The sequence below is a fragment of the Toxotes jaculatrix genome, chromosome 1, assembly GCF_017976425.1.
Source record: "Toxotes jaculatrix isolate fToxJac2 chromosome 1, fToxJac2.pri, whole genome shotgun sequence".
NCBI classification, from domain to species: Eukaryota; Metazoa; Chordata; class Actinopteri; family Toxotidae; genus Toxotes; species Toxotes jaculatrix.
Genome location: NC_054394.1, coordinates 25771963 through 25788152, shown reverse-complemented (window position 1 = coordinate 25788152; position 16190 = coordinate 25771963). Strand labels below are relative to the sequence as shown.

General features: G+C 41.0%; 1 protein-coding gene across 1 annotated transcript; it reads right to left on the bottom strand.

Moving 5' to 3' along the window:
* Window positions 1-6011: 6011 nt before the first annotated feature.
* On the bottom strand, window positions 6012-12662 carry skor1a (SKI family transcriptional corepressor 1a). The gene is made up of 7 exons (XM_041038569.1): window positions 10899-12662; window positions 10161-10236; window positions 9999-10070; window positions 9774-9836; window positions 8610-8684; window positions 8341-8415; window positions 6012-6496 (listed from the first exon to the last, which is right to left on the bottom strand). Exons 1-7 carry the CDS (start codon window positions 12660-12662, stop codon window positions 6402-6404), a joined length of 2220 nt encoding a protein of 739 aa, XP_040894503.1. The 3' UTR covers window positions 6012-6401.
* Between the last annotated feature and the right edge of the window lie 3528 nt (window positions 12663-16190).

The window sequence follows — 16190 nt, the reverse complement described above, 5'->3', positions numbered from 1 at the left end:
CTACTCTTAACTTGAATTACAATTGTTTATATTAGTTTAATCTCTAAAATCTTACAAATACAAAAATTGTGTTTAAACCGGGTGAATATAAATCACCTTATCATACTTTGTAGTGATGACTCAGATTTCCAAGATCATCATAACTTTCAAATACGACCTCGCTCTTGTTTTTCTTTTTACATTATTTTCATAAATAAATTGACAGAAAAGCAGAAACAGTTGCTTATGAAAGCTCTGGTATCACCAAGATTCTTGTGATGATTATATCTAAAAGTATGATCTCCTAAATATTTGTGGTGAGCTTAACTGTCTGCTGTGGTGCTCAAAGCCACATGTCCACAGTGAAAACCCAGAGTTCAGGGAGGATCAGTGCTTCTTATCAAAACATGGAGAACAAGATGATCAAAAGCATCTCACCAGCATACACACAGTGGGTCACAGTACTCTGAGGGGTACGGACTACATTTACATTGGCTCCATAGAGGTTTTTCTTTTCTTTTTCGATGGCAACTTATATTTCAAACATCAAGGTGAGTTTACTTATGTTGGGGAGAAGAAGTGCTCAGCCTGTGAAAACAGTTTTATAATGTTTTGTGGTTCTGGATGGAGCCACAAAAGACAAAATAACCCTCAGTTTGAGATAAGAGACTGCATTTGTTTTAAAACAGAAAGCATATCAGAAACTGGGATCTTAGGGTGGATGCTAGCAGGCTGCATCATATGAGGTGTAGCATCCATCATGAAGTGTGATCAACTGAAGGTCCAGATTTCTCAGCCTACTCTGTCACTCACAAGTTTAAACTGAAAATTTTGAACTTTGATTTGCTTTGCACAAGCCATTTAAAAACAGACTTTGAAGCAATAAAATGAAGTGCCGTCCACATTCTTTTGCAGACAGAGTACAGAACGGTACAGTGCACAGAGTACAGAAACCAGGACTGTAGCTGTGACTGAGAATAATAAGGTCGTGTTCTCTGTATATTGTTCCTGGAAATTTTACTTTTCTACAGTTTTACAGTTAGAAAACTAACATGATGTGGTATATACACAAATTCCAACATTTTTAGATTCAGTATATTCTACTTTTTGGCACACACAAAAATGACAGATTCAATGTTTATTGACCATAATATTTTCATCAAACAAAAATTTAAGACTTTGTCACTTGGGAATTTAAACAAAGTGGTTCTTTATGTGGATTTGATGCCATTACTTTCTCTATTCAATCAGTTTTAAGTGTGGTCAGAAAAAAAGATCTAAAACAGACAAAAGACAGCTGTCCAAAGCACAAGACTGTGACGGGGTAAACTTTAGCTTTAGTGCTGACTGAGCCAGTAGGTGGCAGCCTATCATTTCAAATCAAGATGACTGAAATAACAGGAACTGAGTTCTCTGATCCAGATCCCCCTCAGTGTTTTGTCCTCAACTACAGCCTGTGCAGCCTGTTTGTTCCAAAGCAATGACATCTCTGCTTAGTGTAATGGTTTTATACTTATGTACCAAACAAAAATTCACTATTAGACCAAACACATTAGGCTTTATGTCCAAATCCATTGTCAGAAAATGCCCGTGCCCTCAAGGTGCATACAAAGAATCTATTGAAAAACTAGTTCTGCTGCTTGTTTCATACAGAGAGAATCACAGAGGTTTTATTATATCATTATGTATCGCTGCCATCTGCTGTATTGTTGATGGCCAGTGATGGGACAGGTGTCCACTGACCACACATGTTTATACAAGCAAATGATTAATCCGTAGCCCATATTGCATACTACGAGACAATATGTCCAACAAGAAGATAAAACATTATTCTTCTTTTAAAGTGGTTGATATTACAGTGTGTGGGTTCAGTGTTTGTTTGCTTCTGTGAATGCACCCAGTGTGGACATTTTTCCTCAGAAACCACTTCACGTTTTGGACACTCTGTCTTCATTTTAAATGGATACAATTTCCATTTTCATATTACACTCAGTAAACCCTCAATGATACACAATGACAGTGAAAATATGTTTTCAAAAGTTTTGCAGATTTATTAAAAATTAAAAACTGAAACATCTCATTTACAAAGTATTCAGACCTTTAATTGAGTACACTGTTGAAGCCTCTTTGGTAGCGAGCTTTGCACACCTGGATTTGGGCAGTTTGTCCCATTCTTCCTGGCAGATCCTCTCAAGCTCAGTCAGGGGCGGGCTGGGTTTGAAATTCAGCCCGGGAGCTTGGTTTGGAGAGGCCTTTTATCCGATCGCAGGATGGATGTAAGTGGAACTGTGATTTTAACATGAATACTTTATTAGCAATATAAAAGCAATCTAATGATATACATGATGTACAGTCAGTAGAGTGTATTAAAGTAAGCTATATGCTCACACATACTATGCACTATGTTTATTTAAAAATGAAAACTACTCTGTGTGTGTGTGTGTGTGTGTGTGTGTGTGTGTGTGTGTGTGTGTGTGTGTGTGTGTGTGTGTATGGCTTCTTTCTTAATTTACCCCGCTCGTCTTTCTTGTTTTCTTTTGACAGTTTGATGACTGACTGAGCGGCTGTGCCAATCACATTTCAGTAGAAACAGGGATCAGCTCATATTAGGAGGGGCCGCTCGTATCCCCCTTAATATGCAAAATATTAGTTTGACCCAGTCCAGAGGTGCGGAATCATCCCAGTCTAACGTTACGTTCCACTCTGTGCCACCTGCGGCTGCGAGGACAGGCTGCTGCGGTACACCGATGCTGCATTTTATGGGGTAAAAAAACGTTCCGAACATCGGCTGGGAACGGACAGGCCGTTCGGGAAACCTCCCGATGGCCAGCCCGCCCTTGAGCTCAGTGATGTGAAGTTCACATCCAATCTGATGGAGCTGGAGAGGATCAGCTCACAGACACATTATGAAGTCCTCTGCAGAGGACTTCTGACGATCTGTTCTTGGTCACCTCCCTGACCAAGGTCCTTCTTGCCTGGTTCCTTTGTTGAGGCTTGTCGTTGTTTGGCCTGAGCTTCCAAACTTCTTCCATTTCACAGTTACTGATCCTCCCGGGAACTCAGAGCTTTATAAATGTATTTATACCTTTGTGCTGATCTTTGCCTCACCTCAGTTTTATCAGAGAGTTCTAAAGAGATTTCATTGAACTTTTTGGCTCGGTTTTTGTCCTGATATGCAGTGTGAATTGTGACACCTTATATACACAGATGGACCCCAACCAGGTTCTTGACACATCTCATGGAAAAAGAAAACAAACAGGACACACCTGACCACAGTTTGGACCGCCACAGCAAAGGGTCAGAAAAGTGATTTCAGTATGACTTTCGATAAATGAGCAAAATTGTCTTAGAATGTGTTTTCACTTCGTCATTATGGGTTACTGAGTGTAGATTTATGGGTAAAAATAGCAGTGTTCTTCATTCCAAATTAAATCTACAACACAATAAAGGTGTCTCTGAGCTTTCTGAAGCCATTGTGTAGAGATTCAAATATGTTATGACAATGAAAAATCAGAAACCATTTATGGATAAAATATATGGATGGAAAGTGTCAAATCCCAGTGGTGGAAAGTAACAGAAAATACTGCTCATACAAATTTAAGGTACTTGTGCTTTACTTGTGTGAGTCCATTTTCTGCTGTTTTATGTGTCAGCATCACAATATTTCATACAGAAGTATGACCAGAATACATAAAACATTCTTTCACTTTTGATGCTTTAGCTTTTTGTCAGTTATCTTTGCTTTGCTTATGTGTATAAAACACTTCAAGTTCACCAAGTAAAACAATAACAGTATAAGTTGTGGTAATTTGTGAATTATGCATTTTCTCATTTAGCCTTTATGTAGTATATAACCAGTGTATCATATACAGTACATGCACCATGGAGCAATGTGGGAGCACAGGGCACATTTTGAATGAGCCCCTAAAGTCCTACTTTGAAATTTAAAGATGCACAATTATGAAATTAGAATAAAATGATGTATCATGCCAGCAGCTTTCAGGCCTTGTGTCCTTCAACTCACAACAGACTTGGTTTACAGTATAAGTTTGGAGGGTTTTGTTGAGATATTTCTTTCCACTTGTCACCACAGATGGATTATTGCATGGGGCTGCTGGGCACACGCCCACCTGCTCAAGAGGTCAGGTGGTTACAAAATACTGAAAAACAGGCCACAAAACCACCACAAAGACAAGAACAACAACCACAAAATGACACAAAACCACTGCAAAGGAAAACAACCAAATAGTAACAAAAAGACTACAAGGAGACACAAAAAAGCAACACAACTGCTGTGAGATTCAAAACAACTAGAAAAAGACTCAAAACAACTACAAATAGATGCAAAACAACTACAAAGAGATTGAAAAGGACCACAATGAGATGTAGAATGACCACAAACAGAAGCAAGACTATAAAGAAGCACAAAGCTACTATAAGAGATCAAAACGACCACAAAGAGATGCAAAATGATGACAAAGAGACATAAAATGATCCCAGATGAAAAACGACTGCAAACAGATTCAAAGAGACACAAATCAGCTAGAAACAGATTCAAAATTAGCACAAAGAGACCACACATGCGGCTGCATAGTTTTGTGTGTCTTTCAGCCTGTTGGTCTTTCTCTGCACGTATGAGGAGGGGGATGGGTTTTTTTTTTTTTACATATCCATGCCCACGGCCACACTGTCACATCATCCATCCATGTTTGTCAACACATATCAACCTAAATCAGGTTTTGCGTAATGTCAAACATCTAAATAAAAAAATACAGCAAAGCAGCCAATCATTCCCACAGTGCTTCAGTTCAGTTCAGCTTTGCAGGCCTTGTTAGTATTCAAAGGGAACTGGCTTTGCCATGGAGGGCAATTACGTTCACAGAAAATTAACATTCATTGTGCGTCAGTGACATTATGCGAGTATCTGTCTCAGTATGAAGCATCCAGGGACCGAGGGCCGTGTAATCAATATCTATTAGCCGTCCCATCAGAAGAATTAGATTTCACTATTAGATCAGCCTGCTCCCCTGACTTGACGTCAAACATTATAAGTCGACTGGACATGTCATGCACTGATGTAGCCGCCTAATGAAAGAGATCATGTTGAACTCAAATACAATAAGAGGAAATATGATCCATCTCATGAGGAGTTATTCTGTGTGGATGCCAGTAGGTGTCAGGCTCACACCAGTGAATGAAACAAACAAAGTTAAAGATATTAAGCAGAAAGTGGCTTTCACATTTTATTAATATTGACATGGGTACATACATAAATGAATAAATTATGGGTAGACTGTGTCAGAAACCAGGATTTGTTTCTTTTAGATCTACTCTTCGTGTCTTTTTAAATTACAAACGAAATTCAACAAATGAAAATGAAACGCTGCTGTGTGAATGGCAGTTTACACATATATCACACAGAGTCTCCTCTTATAAAAAAGACCATCAGATGATAGGAAAACGTTTTGGTTTTGTCTCTTGTGACTCACAGATGCATGTAATGATAGAAAAAAACCCTGAAACAGAGGAAATGATGGGACCAGATTTCTGTTAAAATACTCTAAACTGTACATGAGATCTATAAATGGCTCAAGAGTTTTTTTTTGTTTTTTTTTTGTTTTTTCTTTTTTACTCGTCACTTCAAAGTTCGTATGACACACGACTCGGTGAAAGAAAGTGTTTTATTTTTTTGATGCCAAACCTGAACGGCTGTTGAAGTAAGTGCTCACAATAATGTGCTCCATTTAAAACAATAAGATCCTTCTACTTTGGATCAGAGAATTTGGTATAGAATGGTATGGTCAAATGCAGAAAAGTAGCCCGTTTAAAGTGCTTAACAACATATGCAGTGATACAAAGAATCTAAACAATAAATTAAACCAAAGACAGATAAATAACAAATATATGTAAAAACTCAAGAAATCCAAACAACAAAAGCTAAATAATGAGATACATTTTGAACTTAATATCACAATTATACAAGCCATTGCACATTGTCACGTGATATATATATGTATATGTATATAGTGTTATTTGTTTTTCTTTTCAGAACAGCTAAAGAGCAGACGGCTTTGATTCAGAGAGACTCCTTGGTTTCAACTTTGCAGCTTCAGAGCAACAATCCTTTGACTCACAACATAAAATGAACTCCACATTTGAGTAAATCCTGATCTCGTTTAACTCAAAGAGTTCAGTTTTTTGAGGAGACGTCGCTGCGAAAATCTTCTCCGAGCTTCGACGTGTTCACTCAAGTGCTAAAATCAGTAGTGTATCTATACAGGAGGTTGGTAATCCTTGGGTTACAGGTGGGAGGTGAACACATGAGAGCTCTTCTTGAGGCGGACCTGTGTGTGTGTGTGTGTGTGTGTTTTGTTTTTTTTCTTTTGGCTGTGCTGGGGTCAGATGCAGGGTCGTGCTGGGCACTAGGGAGGCAGCAGCGGGGGTTTGAAGGTGCAGGCTCCGGTGCACTGACGAGGGGTGAGCATCTTGCAGGAGAAATGGTGAAGGGCGTCATGAGCTTCTGGGGAGGAGTGGGTCCAACAGTGAGAACATGCAGACAGACACTGACAACACTCTCACAAATTTTTATTGTGTTAATCAGCTGGGAGTTGTTGTTTTTTTTTTCCCTAAATGTTGTCAAAGGATAAGTTCACATTTTAAAAACAAACTTCTCATGTCCACGTGCACATTTTGGGCACGTTTTCACTGTTTTTGCTCTTTGTAATTGTTCCCATGGCTGGATTAATCTATTATGGGGCCCTGGGGCAAAAATATTTGTTTTGGCGTCCAGAAACCAGGCAGCATTTGATTCGTTGAATTGTGACACACAGAAAGAATTAAAGCAATTTCATAAAATTGTTTTCAACAAACAAGTTCAATATAAACTGAAAAAATTTAGGTCTTAAAACTCGATTTAAACACGGGGACCCTGCACAAGACCAGAGCCACAAGATGGAGGATGGGGGACCAGCATTAGTTGCAATTATACTTCAGAGGTGCAAATTTCAGACAAATCTGAGGCTAATCAAATGATGTGGATTCAAATTAAATTGAGTAACCCTTGGGCTTTTAGGGCCCCTGGGGATCTGGAGCCCCTGGGCAGTTGTCCACTCTGCCCGGTTGGTAATCCAGCCATGACTGGTCCTTCAGTCCATAGCGGTCATAAAGAGAAATGATGATTTCAGTGTAGTGGACGAAGGACAAAATCCACAGTCCCTGTACAAGCATCTTCCAAAATCTTTTTATTATAAAAATTTCTTCTTTGACTTTTTGTGCTAAAAAGACGTTAGAAGATACACAGTTGATGTGACTGGATTCAGACTGCTGAAGCCTCAAATTAGCTTTGGCTGAACTTATAATTTTTTTTACAAAGAACGACTGTGGATTTTCCCATCACTTACATCGAAATGGCTTCAAGACTCTTTCCAGTTACTATGAGTTATAATTAAAGAGAACAATAGTGATTCCAATGTACATTTGGCCATGTAAGCATTGCTTTAAGTCTGCGTAGAAAAAAAAATGTGAATTTATCCTTTAATGTTGTCTTACTGTAAACACTGATCACACTGATCACAAGAGATGTTTATTAAAAAAGTAGCACTTGCATATTTATGTTTATAGGCAAAAAAAATATGTATGTATTCGTGTTCCTTTTTGGACCAGATAAAATTACCTTTTAGCTTCTGCTGTATTGCATAACGAGCCTTTCTCTCTTGGTCCAACTCGCTGCACAAAGTGTCTATCAAAAAAATAACATGAATAAAAATAAAAAATGGTCAAAAAAGGAATAAAAACGGGAAAAAAAAGGAAAAATGCTGTGTAGTGTCTGAAGTGAAGGAGTGTAATGTATGCCATTTGCCCCTATGGTATTTAGAGTGACCCCTCTGTGTACTTGAACCCTGTATTTAAACTACTGTAACATTAAACCAATCCTTTAACGGGTGGCATTAGTTGCTGTCTACTGCATGTAACTGATACAGCACTACATAATGGTCTGTCTATTCAATTTTCCAGAGCATGATTTAGGAGAAAATAACCTTTGCATACAAAACAATGTGGTTTCAGTTTCACCCTCTGATATCCAATAATTTACTCGACTCTAGGAGGGAAAAAATATGGAATTTACAGGAAAAAGGCTGGACACAAACTGCCAATATTTCAATATGCAAGTGTCACTTTTCCTTTTTTTTTTTTAATTTTTTTTTTTAGTTTAGAGGCATGTTGGTTCAGATTGATTGATATGGCCTATGTTACTTAAACGTTTTTTGTGGCTTGATCCCCCCCATAAACGTAAAGAGAATTGATCTACATCCACTTTACAGTCAGAATCAACAAAGGCACGAAGTTTAGAAAGAGACCAACCTCGAACAATCTGCAGCTGCTGGACCATTTCCTCTCTGTAGGACAGCTCACGCTTCATTTGATCCTGAAAATTATCTGAAGAGTACCGAAGGCCACATCAGATGGAAACTCTCTGACATTGCGGAGCTAAATTTAAAGACACATTCCTGGATTTCAAAGGACAAAATAACTCACTCTTCTCCTAACATCTAGGCTGAGAGCAGAGGCCTTAGATACATCTGTTTGTGACATTAACTCACAAAATACAGGCAAACTCACTTTGGTCTTACCTTTTAAATGCTGAAATTCTCTCTCCAACTTTTTCCTCAGCTCCACTTGCTCCACGAGCTGCTTCTGCAATTCCTCTGCAAAGCAAAAAGCCAAAATGAGTCAGTTTCAGCACCAAATTCAATTTCATTTAAATCCAAAATATTCATTTGCTGCAAGGCAATTTCATTATTTACCCCCAAACACTGAAACATACCCCATCTGACACCCACAGTGCTTCTGAATAACCAGCAGAGATGAGAATTAAAACGCCATAATGGGAAAAAACAATATCAATTTAACAAAAAAAAAAATCTTTAAAAAAATCCTAAAAAAGCGATTTTTTCTTTCTCAACCCTCATCCACCTCCCATCAATTCAATTCCACTTACTATGATGTATTTTGAATTTCTGCACATTAAGATTTATGTCAGCCCAGTAAACCGACTTCAGGTGCGTTTACATCCTTTATAACAACCATTTCACTGCTTTCCCTTCGCTCGCTGCCACAGTAATTGCCATGCATTGCCTGGAGGTTGAGACGATAATAATGGAGTCCCAGGGTTTTTCCAAGCGTTGTAAAATAATTAGCTGCCGTGCCTCGGGGTTATGGCTCTGTTCCTTAAAATATTAATAGCCTCTAAACGATTTCCTCTTACAATAATAAGTCAAAACTCCCACATCTCGTGATTAAGTGGTTAACAACTATGGAAACACTCTAGGCCCACAAAATGTAAATTCACATTTAGATTTTGGCACGTCATCTCTGGCCGGCCGTGAGCATTTAGTCGCATTAAAATGAGGCGGAAAACAGGTTAAATATTTATACAATACACACATATATATTTTGTCATTTTTAATATTTAAGCAACCTTGGATAAAGGGTCGAGATTGGGGTTTATAAATCTAGAAATTCAACCTAATTAGACAATAAGCAGCTATATTTAATTCAAATTAATTGCTTTGATTAAAAAAAAATAGCAAATAAATATCGGTCTTAACAGAATGTGGTAACCAGGCCCTGCCAGCCGTTTAGCTGCTGTATAAATATGTATTTGTTGGATGGCGATTGGCTACATCCAGCCAAATCACAATCAAAACAGGAATAATTTCTGAGGGTTATTAATATCACCTGCTTCACCTTTCCCTCTCTTTTATTTCCCTTTGATCCTGAAAACAGCCTCTCACCTTTAGCCATGTTCTCCAGATCTCTTTCATGCACGCTGATGTCGATGCGTAAAGCTCCATCGGCTGCACAAAAACAGTAACACACACATTATTAAACCTACAATTAATCTGCAATCATCTGTAAGACTACAGTGCTGTAAAAGGAGTCTGAGGAAACACGGGAAAGCAGCTAAAAAGAGTTAGAATGAGAGGATTTTTAATTGATAATAAAGCATAATTAAACACCTTGTCTGTCCTTTTGCTCCTGATAGGATGCTGCAGTGCGTTGGTTGTGTATTTCAGACACGTGATGAGCAACTAAACACAAACAAATATTTTCAGTTAAAAGAGACGAAAATGCCCCCAATTTGCATCAATAACCAGAACATAAAATGGTTAAATAATTACCGTTGGATCTGCGGGGGCTGCTCGATTGTTTCGACCCAAACGACGACGGCTCCTTCTCCTTTTCATGAGCGTACACCTGCAAATTGAGGCAGACAATCCTGTTTAATAACGCACACAATTATGTGTCATTTACTGCAGTTCTTCACATAATTGAGGCCTCAGTTCTTCAGGAAAGAAAAAAACAGGAACACTGCAATTTAATGCCAAGATGTTGAACTGATCCTTAAAAGAAACGTGAATGGTTTTGAATTTAGAAACACAAACGAAACGTGGTGGTGAACTGTCCAATAACAGAACAGACTCATAGAGAAGCATTTCAACAATAGGAATACATAAATATAAATAAATAAATCAGGATAAATCAGGGTATTACATTTTATTTGCCCTAACTCAAAACGGCAAAATCGGCCATAGATTATTATAAATCATGGCGGAGCCTAATTGATCTCCTAGAGCCTTGTTGCCTTGCTCAACGGCACTTCTGCAGGACAGCTGAATGACATTTTCTCCAAAAACCAGGCCCCCCAATTAAACCTTATTCTTATTAAGATTTCTAAAATATGCTTACTCAATATCTACATTTAGTAAGCATATATTTTTTAATTACAGGCCACTTGATCTTGATTACATTTTTCATAGGCCTCCTCTCTTCTATAAACTCTTATCATATTCTCCACCACTGCGACAATTCAACTTCCCCCACGGGGATCATTAAAGTTTCATTTAATCTAATCTTACTTCATGAAGAGGAGAGCCATTACGCATCTGTCTGTCCTCATCTGATGACCCAGTGTGCGCGGAGTCCTCCGGTGATGCTGCTGATGCTCCGGGGCTGGAGGCATCAGGCTGCTCCTGGCTCTCCTCAGCACCCGTGGAGACCCGGTCCGGCACAGGGGAGTCATGGTGCTCTCCTCCCGGTGAGATCCGGATCGGCTCCTCCTCGTCTTGTCCTCGGTTGGACTCAACATCCACGTCCGGGTCGTCGTCGTCGTCGTCCACCACGCTGTCCCTGTCCGGTGATATCGATCTGTAACTGGAGCTCTCGCTGATAAAATCCGGGGACAGGTAGCCAGGGCGCACGCCGTAGCTGTCCCGGTTGCCGTAGAGTTTGGCGATGGTCTCTGCGTCTTTGACCACGGGTCTGAAAGCCGAAATGTAACTGATTTTCCTCTGGGAGGTCTCGTCCCCGGATTTGTCCTCGTCGTTCCTGGTTGAGGAGGACTGGGAGCTGGGACAGCGCTCTCCGCCGTCCTGCTGGTGGTGAGGGTGGTGGTTGGTGTCTTTGGGTGTGTTTGCGCCCCGGTCGCTTTGGTCCGATAAGTCGAGCTCGGCCTGCCGGACGCCCGGCAGCTCAGGAGGCGGTTTGGGTGGAGACCCCGGGTAAGGCGGCATGGGGAGGCCGCCAGGTGTAGGCCAAAACATGGGGAAAGCAGGGTAGAGGGTGTCCTTTGCGCCAGGCCAAAACACGCCAGAAACATTGGTTTTGTTCCCATCAGGCACAACGTCGCTCTTTTTATGACACAGCCCATAGCTGGGGAAGCCATAGGGGTGGTGGGGGAACAGAGGTGGGGGGATTTTCTGAAGCATGCCAAAGCTCTTGCTGGGCACTGGGATGACTGGGTAGTTCCGTGCGCCGCTCGCCAAACTCAGGTTATTATTCCCCTGATCCTCGTCGCACCGTAAAGTTTTGTGAGGGATCTCAGGGGAACTCCTTTGTGCCATGGTGGTCGAGGCCTGTGATTTCATCGACGAGGACATCCCCGACCCGCTCATGGGCAGAGTCCTCTTTCTGCTCCCCCCGTTGAACATGGCCTTTACATCCTCCCACGCGTGGTTAACATCATCGGATGACTTTTTTTCCGTCAGTTTCAGGTGACGCCTCCACGAATTGAAGTTGGCCGCGTCCGGCTGCAGATACTTGGACTCTGGGGTGCGATGGGAGTGGAAAATGAATTTATTCGGGGAGAAATACATGTTGCAAAAGCTGCACTTGATGCACTTTGCCCTGGAGCTGTTGTATCTGGCGGGTATAAAGCTGCCCCTGCATCCCCAGGCGCATTCATGAGACACATCAAATGCGAAATTTTCAGGTAGCTTTGGGGGGCTATGTGCTCCCAGAAATGACTTGCAGAGCCTTTCGGCCTCCCGTTTGGTGATCATGCCGCAGCGCCTGGAGGAAATGGGCATGGCCCCGGCACGCCGCAGGAGCTCCAGCTGGACTGGGGTGCACTGCACGCAGGTGATGCCCAAAGCGACCCGGCGGTTGTGTATCTCGTTGTAGCTGTAGTGTTTCAGCAGTGTGTTAGAAATCTGCGCCAGGCAGAGTCTCTCCTTACCGTCTATGACCAGAGATACGATGGGCACCCCGTACAGCGAGGTCTCGCTCACTTGGTTTGGTTTTAGGGAGCTGGGGCTGGAGAAGCTCTGTGCGTCCTGCTTTGAACTCGGGGAAGAGCTGGCGTCTCGTCCCGCGTCTCGAAGCTGTCCGGGCATCGACTCCATCCCTGGAAGCCTGTCAGTCACGGAGGAGACAGGAGTGAGCCGGAGGCCTGACTAACAGCACGCACACAGCACAATACTTTCACCGAAATGATTCAGCATGTGAGAATAAACGAAATGCTTCTAAAAAACAAACACCCTAAATATGTTAAGGGAATAGAAAAGTAATGTTAATCCAAAATATTAAATATATTATTCAAATAAATTATAATAATGTTAGGAAAGTATCATGTTTCTAAAAATCACATGAATTGAGATAATAACCTATTATTATTATTATTTTTGTGTAGTATTTATAGTAGAAGTATGCCTTGGTGTTGACATTTGTAGGGCATAATAATAATAATAATAATAATAATAATAATAATAATAATAATAATACTAATAATGAAGCATTTTTAAATAGATGACCAAATATAGCTAACACCAGGATTTTGCAGGAGGCCATACTGAGAAGTGAAATCAGTCAGTCGTGTTGTAAATTATTTCTCCTATCATTTGATTTCATTCCTCCGTGTACTCGGCCTCCTCCTCTCTCAGGTTATCCGGGTTCCAGCGCGGAGGTGGATCTGCTGCCCCTCTTATCTTCAAATCGGCTCAGCACTTATGGGGCAACTACTTAAGAGTCACATAAGATCCTTATACGCGGATAAGGACAGAAGGAAAATGCAGCCTGAGCTGCGCCAATGCGCTTAGCGGAGAGGAAAAGAACAACTATAAGCTGCTTTCCTGATAATTACACAGATCCACCCGTGCGTCTTCGCATTGTTAATAAAAGACTAGCCCTATATATAATTAAAGCTTCTGCGCAGATTAGCCTCAGCCAGTTGCTCGAAATTAGGTTGAAGCAGGCCTATCTCACGTTCACCTGCCCATACTTACTTTTTGTCACCGGTATCACAGAGGCCGCTAAAATACATGGAAACAGCCCGCGGCCGCTTTAACGATTCACCCGAACAACTGATGTGAATAAGAACTGTTTCAGAGTGACTGATAACCAGTGTTTGGCAGGTTACGATCACATTTTGCATGAGAAATAAAAGACAAATTAAACAAATATCGCCAAATTAGCAAGACTTCTGACAGAATTAATGATAATTATAATATTAATAATAAACAAATAAAATACATACCTTTCTCTCCTAAAAAGACGACACACTCCAGCGGGATTTAGGATGGGAAAAATAATAAATAATATGAATATAAATAGACGTAAATTCGGGCCCGGTGAGTCCAGAGAGGGATGATGGCAAAGACAAGGCGGTCTGAGCGCAGAAACTCTAAGCTGGAGTCTTTATTTCAGTTTATTTCAGTGCAGGCAGCAGCAGACAGGACCTCCATCCTGTTGGAGCCCGGGGAGGTGAATGGCGTGTAGACAGGAAGCACATGGCATCTCTCTCTCTCTCTCTCTCTCTCTCTCTCTCTCTCTCTCTCTGCCCCCCCCCCCCCCCCCCCCCCACGCACACATAGACGTGCAGACCTTCTACACACCAGTTTTAATTTACAGTCATGAAGCTTTGACGCAAAAACATGATCAGAAACAAAAACATCACGCCCAATTAGGCCCCTGCTGACCTCGAATGGAGAACAATTTTTGACCCATTTGTTTTTCCATATAATTAAGAAAAGAACAACAAAACATAATCATAGAAAATGTTGCGAAACAAATACCAAAATAGAGGGAAATTATAACAGATATATTGGTTATACAATCTCCCACAAGCCCCGGACCCCATCGAGGATGGACCCTCTAGGGGGCCCCCGGACCTCACATTGGGAACCACTACTGGCCCAACTGATCATGCACAGTGTGTATTAAGGATTATTTCCACCGCAGCAGGAGCGAACTGACAAACAGAGGCGAGTGGCACTTTGCGGGGCAACAAGAATGACAAAAGGCCCGGGCTCATTTATCAAGTTACACGACCATCTGTTAGGCTTCCGCACCGGCCACACAAATCAATCTGAGGCCTCAGCGATAGAAGAGAACCAAGAAGGGAAGAAATGAAGGACAAAAAAAAAAAAAAAAAAAAAAAAAAAAAGAAAAGAAAAAAAAGGAAAATCCTGGATTTGGAGGCTTTTGTTCGGGCGTCAAATAATTTGGAGTCGCTTGAAAATGTTTTCAGCTCAGACGCTTTGCGATGAAAATGGAGTGAATCTGGGATGATGAGCTGATGAGGATGCCTCAGGCCAGACTGTCACGCACACACGCACGCACGCACGCACGCACACACACACACACACACACACACACACACAGTCGTGCACAGAGAAAGCTCAATAATCTGTAAATGCAGATGGAAAAAAATCAAGGGGGTAAACGGTGACAGTCAAGCCCATTGGTTGCCTTGAAGACCTTAATTTATTATTAATAACCGGATCGATGACTTAACCAAGCTATAATGTCCCGTCTGTCCCGCACAGATAGAAGAGTCGATACCTGCAGCAGGTGGACGAACAGAGACACAGACTCTGTTCGTAACGAAGTAACTATCATATATACGCATATATGTATATGTTAGTTACTTCATATATATGTATATTCATACATATATGTAGTATACATACATCATCTGGCACTAATTGGTAAAAGAGAGTGAGGAGCAGTCACACCTTCAAATAAGACCCCCCCCAACATCCTGCAGGACCCTGGAACAAAAATTTGTTGTTGGACTCATACTGAGCCCCACAGTCCATGAGTTAGTTGACTGATAGAAAAACAGACAACAGTTTTGACAAAATTTGCCAGAAATTCAAATTTCAAATCAATCAGTTATTAAAGAAAATAATTGTCAGATGAATTACTTACAGTTCTTCTGTGATGGAGTCATGCTTCTGTGGGCAGGGCTTTCTGGGTGTTTATTACTTGACACTGAAAAAAAATTAAAGCAGTTTAATGAAACACTTCACAATAAACAAGCACAAAGTAAAACAATTCATGTCTTGTAACTAGAATGCGACACAAGATGGAGGAACCCTCATAGATGATGATGAACTGTAGTGGTGCAAATTTCTAACAGATCCGTGATCAGCCAGGTTACGTTGACCCAAAGGCTGTGGAGTGAAACTGCTGGTAATCCAGCTTTAGTTCTCCTCCACCCTTTGACTGACTGTTGTCTAGAGCCAGAGCAATGAATCAACCAGGCCCACATTCTCTTATTGCAGACATATTGTCGTCGGTGTTTACGTCGACTGAAAAGCCAAAGACATTTGAGGTCATTTAACAGTGTCTCCTTTGACCTCTATAAAAACAAAAAAACAAATAAATAAAAAAAACGATCCTGCAGGTCGTTTGTGCAGCAGTACTCATAGTTACCTTTCAGTTTCAAGTGACATCTGCTCCTGTCACATACGCCCTCTAGTAACCAGGTTGGATGGATGGGTCAACAAAATGTTGAACTTTAACACAGGGGACTGAAGTTTGTTTCCTGTTTGAAACCAGCAGTCAATGTGATCTTTTCCTAAATCTAATCAAACCAGTCGCTAAGTTTACTAAAAGCCAAGCTTCGAGCCGTAGACCTTCATCAGGCA

Excerpts from the sequence above, each read along its gene's own strand:
- skor1a (XM_041038569.1), bottom strand. The coding sequence starts at position 12,662 with ATGGAGTCGATGCCCGGACAGCTTCGAGACGCGGGACGAGACGCCAGC. Across the intron at positions 10,071-10,160 it reads CAGCCCCCGCAGATCCAACG|TTGCTCATCACGTGTCTGAA; the intron begins GTAATTATTTAA and ends GTTTGTGTTTAG. Across the intron at positions 8,685-9,773 it reads TCTGGAGAACATGGCTAAAG|AGGAATTGCAGAAGCAGCTC; the intron begins GTGAGAGGCTGT and ends TTTGCTTTGCAG.